The sequence below is a fragment of the Limulus polyphemus genome, unplaced genomic scaffold, assembly GCF_000517525.1.
Source record: "Limulus polyphemus unplaced genomic scaffold, Limulus_polyphemus-2.1.2 Scaffold3726, whole genome shotgun sequence".
Classification (NCBI taxonomy): domain Eukaryota; kingdom Metazoa; phylum Arthropoda; class Merostomata; order Xiphosura; family Limulidae; genus Limulus; species Limulus polyphemus.
The window spans coordinates 61,588-71,582 of NW_013669336.1; the positions used below are offsets into that span (position 1 = coordinate 61,588).

Sequence of the window (9,995 nt, forward strand, 5' to 3'; positions counted from 1 at the left end):
GAACTCCAGGGTTAAAAGTTGACATTCCATTCAGTTTTTTCTCTTTGCTTGCTAATGAGAAATTTTACAACCTTTTAGTTATTGAAACCAATAAATATTTTGAAAAGTTATTTCTTTGTTGAACCAATAAAATTTATGCATTACACAATGAAAGGTTATTATTGTTGATAAGCTGAAAGTTTTTTAGGGTTGTTGATTCACATTGGACATATTCAAACATGATATTCCTAAGACTATAATTTACCCTTTCGTGCACTCAAAACATACTCAAAAACCATGACAAGATATATATATATGTAAAAAAAGATGGCACACATGCGCATCATGCAGCACTCAAATAAAATTTTAGATGCAGTGTCAATGATGTTCATGTGTGTCATGGTGCAGATTTTAGTTGAATAAGCATATATGCCCATCAATACTCTGATATTATTTTGCATTATTAAAAGCTCCTAATAAAAAAAGGCCAAAGGCACCTAGAATGAGTACTGATCTCCAAGGCGATTGTGAATGTGTTAAGCCAAATTTAATGTCTTTAAGACATAGCTAATACAGCTATCTGCTGCCAGCCCTAATTTTGAACTATTGACCAGAGAGAAGGCAGCCAGTCAGCAGCATTCTACAACACATTCAATAGTAATGATTGTCACTTTTATAACACAGATTCAAACCCAGCTCACTATATCCAAAATACAGAGCTCTACCACAAAGAAAACAAGATTTCATATCAATTCATTTGCAATGTATGTTAACTTCTAAGAATAAGTTGGTTAATTTATTACATAACAATTAAATATCAAAAAATTGAGCTTTTTCTTATTGCTATATATAATTTTATTACTTTCTTTTTTCAGAAAAGAAAATATTAGCCCAAGTTTCTATTTATCTCTTGAAAATTAAAAAAGCTCCGACAAACTGGCAAGTAGGCAGTTTGCTTACAAATTAACTGTAAAGTGTAAAGTTTCTAGAAGTTTAAAATAGTGTATAAATGACATTTATTGCCAAGTAATTTCCACATTATTTTATGTATTTTTTCTTTTAAATGTACAACTGCTGGACTTATTTCATTTTAACAATCAGTATTAGATTGGTGGAAAAAGGAATAAAAACTTCTTGATTTTGTAATTTAAGTAAATAAAAAAACTACTAAAATACAATATTAGCATACTCAGATAGAAACAAAATGTTCCAAGTTTCTTATTTTTAAAGAAAAGGATGTCAAAAGTTTCCTTTGGGAATATTTCTAGTAAGTATGAAATTAACCATAACATGCAACAATACTGTAAAAATTAACAGAACAAGTCTTTCATGCTAACAGTTAATATTACAATTTTCTTTCAACATGCATTGTAGGTTTGGACACAACAGCATGATGACAAAAACTCTGGTGCATGCAAAACGACCTTCAGAGAAATGAATTGCATACAAACTGTACACTGCCAAGCTCAAGCATGCATAGGCAAAATTAAAAATTGTATGCTCATTGCTAAGTTTTTGTTTGAGATTGTGTTTGAATATCAGTTTTAAGTAAATGTTACAGATGTTTTTTTATCCAGAAATTTTCATCAAATTAGCCAAAACACTGCTTTATAAACCACCTTCAGAGGCAAAAAAAGCTGGAAATATTTAAACGTTACAGAATTTCAGAAACCTTCATTACCATACCTTTTATTAATGTCATACTAAGATAACGTTTTACCTTATTTTTTGGTAAACAAATTCATTATATTCACCACATCACAATCATTTTAATAATGATAATTCAGTCTTGTAAGTTAAATATCAGTTTAAATTAAGTCAGATTTAGTTCTGTGAAAACCATTAGTTCTTGGAATGAAGGTAGATTTAGCCCAAAGAATTTTAAGTAATTAGCTTGAATGACGTCAAATTCTAGCCACTGACTTGCATGTTGTTCAGAGTTTAATTTAAATTAGATCCAGCTTATCAGTTTGACTTAACTTTTCTTTTGTCAGAAGTTTACATACAACTTAATTTGTCCAATTAAATATTTAAGTTAGATACAGTCACTAAAAGAAATTTTCACAAAACATTTTATTTTTTACTATTTTTTATTCAAATATTATTTTTATTTTTCAATTATGAATATAACTATAAATAATGTACTAAGATTTCTTAACTAAAAAAATATTCATTAGTAAAAACAGACTTAAATCTTTACAGAATGACTAAAGTTTTTGTATTTTATTTTTATAACACAAGTCGTTTTTTAATACACAAACATAATTTATAAAGTTGTGAACAAGTCACGTATTTGGTCTTGATATGTTGTCCTTTACTCACCATTAGTAACTTAAAACACCACTAATGACCCAAATTACTTTAGGTGTTAAGTTAACATGTGACATACCATCACAACTAATTACACAGGCCTGCAAATTTAAACTTTATAAAAGTGGTTTTGGTTTTAATAACTGATTTTCTATGATTCAGCTACTCATATTTCAAAAATATTTATTTTTTCTATCACGTAAGGATTTTCTACAAATCGGGAAGAAAACAAAACAAAAAACTCTTACTAAGATCAAATTATTATTTCGTTCACCACAATGAACATTTTTTAATTATTATATTTCTTAACAAAAATACAAACAAACTGAAGAAAAGGGAAAAATATTGATGTTAAACAAATATGTATCTTCATTCATCTCGATTTTTTTTTGTGAAATCTACATCTTTTAGTCTCAAACTACATGTTGTGGTCTTTCTTTTATGTTTTGCACTATGATTTTGTGAAAAATCTGTACGTGATGGAGAAAAATGGGTATCATTTTCAGATTCAGCATACAAGAATTACCATAGAAAGTACCAATTTCAATACAACAAAACCATTACATTATTATTCTGTGGACTAACTAGTTATTGATTTATTTGTGAATATCTTTTCTTCACCAAAAGAAGTGAAGAAAATATGATATACAGGCCTAATCTATTGTTTGATTTGCTACTTCCAAAGCACATTCATAGCTCATTAGTGCTACTTTGAGAGCAAAGCAAATAAACAAACTGGCCTCATTTGGTGATGAAATTCTAGCAATTTTTGTTTGGTTTTGAAGTACAATACTTGTTGCTACAGCAGAAGCAGTGAATAAAAGGATAGATTAGGTCTCTAAGTCATCTTTTCTTCTCTGAAATTCATGTTTTGGTTTGGAAAAGAAATTCATATTAAGTTAGATGATTATTGCTAGTTGTAAACTTCCAAAGAAAAGTTGCATTTCTTACCTATATTTCAACAAAATTTTAAACACCAAAAGATTTTCATTTTATTGCATTACAGTCAGAAAGTTTAAGCCTGCAAGTTTGATATGATAACCAATCCAAATTTGTGAATTAGTTTATCTAAGAAAAAAAAAAAAAAGTGAATACCAAGTACTTAACACTCTTTGACAGTTTCATAATAGGTAATAAAATGATCACAACCCTTGATTTCAAGTTCACTTTGAATTTAATCCATAAGTATGAGACTTAAGTGGAAAACATCTGACAATAACAAATGAAACAAAACCTATGAAAATGAGCTCTGTATGGCCTTTAGCACTGACTTTAAAGGGTCAGCTTGCCTAATTACTACTATTGCTATGGATTAACATTACTTTGAATTTAGTACACAACACAATACCAAGCCAATAGCTTGACCAAAACAAAACCCAACTCTATGTGACTTTTAAGTTGATTTTATGGAGTCATTAGGTACAACTAATCACAAAGATCTACTGCTTATAAGCTGCCAAAATCTGACAACTCTTAACCTTATGAATAAAGGACACCCAATGCATACAGTTACTCTAATATTAATAGGACATTCTGTTTGATCATAAAACTTAAGATTGGAGAACTCCGTATCTTTCTAAAAGCAAGGTTTTTCTTAAGCATAGGTTGTTGCTTACTTCACCAGTTCAACAGGAATTACTTTCAATTAAACATTGCAAAGAACAAATAGTAATCTGATAAACAAAACACATGGTTTAGTTTAATTCTAACACCTTCAAATCCATCAACCATTAATTTGCCAACATGATATTATCACAAGGCCTAATTTTCTCAAAGATAACTTTGTCAAACTAAACTATATTCTTTAAGCCTATTTTGCTAATGTAATTTTAAATTTTGCTTGTGATGTTATCAACAAATTAACTATTCATTTTTACTCTTAAAAATAAAAATTTAGGATGTGGCCAACATCGAGGGTGCTATAGATATGTAATACTATTCTCGCAGATGGCTTAACACATGCAATGGGTTCACGTGTGAAGAAAATGAGCAAAGAATGTTTGGCTATTGGAAAAGTAAAAAAAAAAATATAGGACTTTCCAATGATAAAAAATTACCGCATTAATAAATGTTAAGTGTGAACAAAAAAACCACTATTTAAACAAGTATAAATAATTCTGAAATTATTATTCAGTTATTTCTTACTAATAAAGATTAGCAAAAAACAATGTAAACAAAGTTGTTTAACATCATCAGTTTTTATCTATGAAGTTGAACAACATTATTTGAAGTTCTTTTCGATTTCAAGCTATTCATGATTTATATCTAAAACAGATTTATAAGGGGAAAATATGGTTAACATTGAGTGATATCCAACTAGAAAAATACAGCCATTGTAAATAGATATGGGGTAATTGTACGCTAAACACATGCACAGTGTGTAGGGCACAGTCACATGTATGTAAGTGTGCAGTCCATAAGTAACTATTCCTATCTCTCTATATAACAGACTAGTAAAGCTACTAGCAAAAGGAATTGTCTTTCTTGTTTGATATCAATAGCAAAAAGGTGAGTACTAATACAAAAGGTATGAACACTTAATAAAATAATAATCATACTTATTTAAATATTTGCACTTTTTTTTTTTCAAGACAATCTCTCAAGTAGGTGAGTTAACCCAGTGTTTTTAGAATTAAGCATACATAAACTTTCCTGCATTTCATAAACTCACCCATATTTCATTCCTTAAAGAATATCAGGGTATCAAACTGTTGTTCAATTTAAATAAATGCTTTATAAGATGATAAAATCTCAATAGTAGAAAATATACAAATTAACCAACCAAGTAACAGAATACTTCAACATTATAGTACTATTTCTGAAAATTGTTACTGTTGAAACCAGACAATTTGTTTTTGTGTTTTAAATCAGAGGAAATTAAGAGCTTTAAGCTAAATACAATCCAAATTAGCCTAGTATGTAATATGAAGAGATAAGAGGGGTTCATTTGTTTAACCACAACTCGTGTATATATACTTTTAAGATTTATACATCAAAATTGTCTTTCAGTGGAAACTTTAAGATATTCTATGCAAAATCAAAACATCACTTTTTTTTTTTACATGATCTGTTACGAAAGCCACCTGCATAGCAGAGAGTGAGAGAGAGAGAACCAGAAACCTGAGAATTTCAAGTTAGATACTCAGAGAGAGAGTCATATTGGATGTTAGGCTCTGGCATGCCATAAAACTTTTCATATTCTGAATAAGCAGCATACCTCATTTAATATATTAGGAAGAGTCTTTTCTATGCAACTAAAGGCAAATTTCACTCCACATACCTCAGAAGTTGCCTGTAACAGAACATAAATATATAGATGTGTCAGGTTATTAAAAACTCCCACCACCATAGCCAGGTTAATATTACAGACTGTCGGAATGCATGTGTATAGCTCTACTATGCAAAGAACACTGTGGTAATAAAATTGTTTTAAAAATACATAAATAAACTTACTGAACCTTCAGGTCTCTTTTACTCTGTCAATATATACAACTTAAGTTACTCATGAAGTGACTAAAACCAAAACAAAGTATTCAAACTTGAATTTGAGATTTTGCAAAAGTGGAAGAAAAACAAAAGATTAAATTTTAAAAACATCAACTAATTTATAAGAATTTCTCAATATGTTGAAAGTTTTTAAATTTCCATTACTTGAAATTATGACATCCAAATGCCTTTTGATGATTTCAAGTTTCTTTTATGAGCATGAAACAATATGAATTCAGAAAAAAACTTCCTAGAAATATTGGTATTACATTTTACTTGTCAAAGGTTGAAGTACTTGAAACTTAAACAAGTTAAGATTACATTCTCAAGTACAAGAGGCATATTCTCATTATATTTTGACTGCCCAACATGAGAAGACAAAAAAGAAGAAGCATGGACAACCCACAGTTCTATTTACGACCTTTCAACATGTCCCTTGTTGTTTTTGAATACGGCTTATATTACACAAAAAATATGAAGATTTTCTCACACATTTGAGATGCTACAACAACAAAAAAAAAACATTATATGCAAACATATTAAATGGAGAAGTTTTTTTTTCAAATCATTAAAGCAGTAGCAACATCTGCTTGAACAGAAAACAACAACAACAAAACTAAATGACGTAGTGACATAATTTTAAATGTAGTAAAATACTTAATGTCGTCTGTAAGGTGGTATACTATAAACAATGCCTTTACTGTTAATATACTTTACAAAATATATACATAAACAAATATTCTCAAATTCCACCTTAGAGAAGTTCATACCACCCTGAAAAAAAGTGTTTTTTGATAGAAATGTTTTAAGTTAATTTTCTAGAGGCAAATGTATTATTTTTAAATGTTCTGAAACAATTTCCTGATGTTAAAACAATGAAAAGTACTTCAGGTATCTGTAATAAAGAGTTTACAGGACTTTTAATAAGTCACATATTATTCAAAGGATTGCATTTACATAAATAATTAGCCGAAATAACAGGACCTTTTTTCTAAAATTGCCAAAAGATTCTGTTAAATGAAAATACTTTAATAAACTTAAGTATATCATGGTGAATGAAAATTTTTGGCCTGTAGTTTTGCCTTATCATTCCATGAAACTTTTGTTTTGTTAAAACATGAACACAACATGCACAGCTCAAATATCTGCTGTAAATGGAACACATGCTCACATTCATAATGGATAGTATTAAGTAACAAATTTCACATTCTAAATTAGTAAGCAAAACAAACCATAATTCAAAACATTTAGATACATATATATTACCTGAAAGGTGTGGATTGTTACCAATACAAAGCTTACCTCTTCAAAACCCTCCAGTTTCTGCAGACTGTTTTCAAGAGTCTGCTTTTCTTCTGTTAACCTCTCTCTTTCTTTAAGTGCCTAGACAACATAATATAAATAGAAGAGTTACTTCAAATGTACAGACAAGACAAAAAAAGCTGTAAATGATAGTTTATTCACTGAGGGACAGAGCTAGGAAGTAGCAAACAGTCTAGTTCTTTAACTCTCTCACTATGAGCATCCTTTTGTTCCCATATCACAAAGTTTTAGTGAGTTTCATTCAAAATTTAAACTACTTTTTTTTATCATGATATACCAATAAGAATAACATAAAATGTAGCTAATTATCAATATTTTAATAGTATGCAAGTGTAAGTTCTTAATTTAAAAAATAAAATAAAAAATCCTGAATTTTCCCTAGTATGAGAATTGACATTTTCTCACTCTAGGCATCTCCTTTTCTCTACTTTTTATTTACCACCTCTTTAAAAGGTACAAAATTTAACATAAATTACTAATTATAATGTTGTCATCACTCAAGTAAAGCATAATTTTTATAGTATTCATTCTTATTTGGTTACAGAGCCACCAATAGAAAATCAGACCCTTCTTACCATATACACTGATCACATCCTCTTGCGGAAATTGCCAATAGTTCTTCTCTCTGACATTCAATACCATATTATTTATAACCACTAGAAAGCCAAGGTTTTACTCTATCAAAGGATGTATCATATAACATTGTCTTCTGTATAGGGAATTATCAGTTCCACTTCCAGTTCAAGCTTTATTCCCACAGAAAAAAACATCAGTGAGTTTAGCTAAGTTTATAACAGCTCTTGTCACATTTAGAAAGCCAGAAACATTGTGATAGTTATGGAACATGTACTGCAGTTTGCATGTTATTAGTCTATGTTCTTTGATGTTTTATTTAATTAAAAGTTAGATTAGGTAAAATAAATAATAATATAATTACAATCTTTTAATGAGGCACATTCACAAGCAGCTCATGCATAATGTAATTTGATAGCATAACATAAGCTGCATGGTTTCCAAGCAATTTACAACTTATAATGGCACAAATAGTAGTTAGACAGTTTAAAGGGCAGAACAATAAAATTTAAGTATAAATAGAGGTATACTGTTATGACTTTAAAGCTACTTAGGAAAAACGAAGGTAGTTTCAAGTTACAATTTGAAGTCATTCTAGAAAGAAAAAAAAGAGTAATATAGATTTTTTTTCGTGGTTATGAGGTTGGTCAATTTGACCAGCCTTCTATAGAGTTAGGGTAGAGAAAATAACAGATACAAAAAAAGTTTTACTGAAAAAAAAACGTTTGAAATTCTGGCAAATTTTGTGAAGCTATACATACTGTAATGAAAGTTATGGTACAGAAACTATAATGAGTACAAAATGGTTATGAAGTTGAATTGACCAACCTCATTGCCAGAGAGTTAAATGGTGAAATATCAAATATATATTTTTATCAGGTTTTTCTTTTTTCACAATTCCAACTCTCACACATTTCCTTCGATGTCTCCAAATAGAACAGTTTTCCAGACAATTTAGGAAACAAATGCATGAAAAAATTGCTATTACTGTTCTCAGTACTAGATTCTATATTTTCAACAAATAATCTATCTTGATATTTTCATGTTCTTTGAACAAGATATTTCTAACACTTTCAAAAAATGGGGGAAAAAAGAATTAAAAAATTGGTCTCATTTCATTGACCAATCTCTTTATTTAGTTTGTAAAATGCAGTCAAAAAACAGTTCTTACATGAACACAACCTACAAGTGATGCAAATAATTATTTCATTTGTATTTTTTGTTGCTTCTTTACTACATGAACAACACGTTCCACACAAACAAATACATACCTTCTGAAGCTCTTGATCTTTTGTATTTAACTTTTCTCTCCAGATTTTTTCTTCATCTTCTACACTATTCTGCAACTTGTTTAGAATGCTTTCCTTATGAAAAAGAAAAAAACAATTTACACAAGTCTAAAGGACCTATTTATAAAGTTCTGGAATACATAAGGAACAAGCTTTAATCATCTTCAGAACATTTTGCAATATGCTCCACTAAACAGAGAATAAACTTTGAAGAAGTCTGAGCTATTATTTTATCAATGAATAATGAGATTGAACATCACATTATAATGTCCCCACAGCTGAGAGGGCGAGCATGTTTGGTGGGACAGGGATTTGAACCCACAGATTGCGAGTTGAGTACTCTAACCACCAAGCCATGCCAGACCATTTTTTTTAAAGATAACCAATTATTAAGTGATACTGAACATATAAAACAAAATTTAAAAACCACCATGATCAGTAGCTGAAAAAAACATCACCAACTTACTGTTTCTGCTAAGGCAGTTTTATAATGCTGTGCTTGCACTTCTATCTTCTGTTTCTCCACCTCTAGCTTCTGTAACCTTGATGATACTTCTTCTAATTGTTCTTTTATTACATTACATTCAGCATGATCTTCACTAGTTTCTTTCAGTTTACATAACCACTCTAAGGCCTCTTTTTCAAAACATGAAAGCCATTCACTAAAATCCTATAAAATTTAGTAATACATTTATGAATAGTTTTATATATATATTATTTTATTGATATTTATACATGAGCAACTAAATCTTTGCATTATACTTCTACTAATGCACAAGTTCATGGTAACTTATATTAGGTTCAGAATGAATTATGTGATACTAACACATAACTTTATTTTCATATAATGTGTCCTTATAAAGCACACATACACATTCCATCATAGTATTAACTTGTTTTAATATGATGAGTTATATATCTTTCAGTGAAGTTAAAAAATGACAGATTCAAAACTTCAAGCATAGCATGTTAAAAAATATTGTATTGAAGCACTTCATTAACTGCTTACCTGAGCAAAATATATTTGGTTCCTGG

The 9,995-nt window shown here is 29.3% G+C and overlaps 1 protein-coding gene across 3 annotated transcripts in view; it reads right to left on the minus strand.

Annotated features, from left to right (window-relative positions):
- Positions 1–9,995, minus strand: part of LOC106469926 (ribosome-binding protein 1-like) — a 59,144-nt gene that overhangs the window by 15,496 nt on the left and 33,653 nt on the right. For 2 of the 3 annotated variants that reach the window (XM_022398497.1, XM_022398499.1), the window contains exons 12-15: positions 9,427–9,630; positions 8,943–9,035; positions 7,078–7,158; positions 5,507–5,581 (exon numbers count right to left, since the gene is read on the minus strand). In XM_022398497.1, coding sequence (XP_022254205.1) covers positions 5,507–5,581; positions 7,078–7,158; positions 8,943–9,035; positions 9,427–9,630 — 453 coding nt within the window. The remainder of the gene's footprint in view (positions 1–5,506; positions 5,582–7,077; positions 7,159–8,942; positions 9,036–9,426; positions 9,631–9,995) is intronic. The other variant, XM_013930447.2, reaches the window with a different exon arrangement.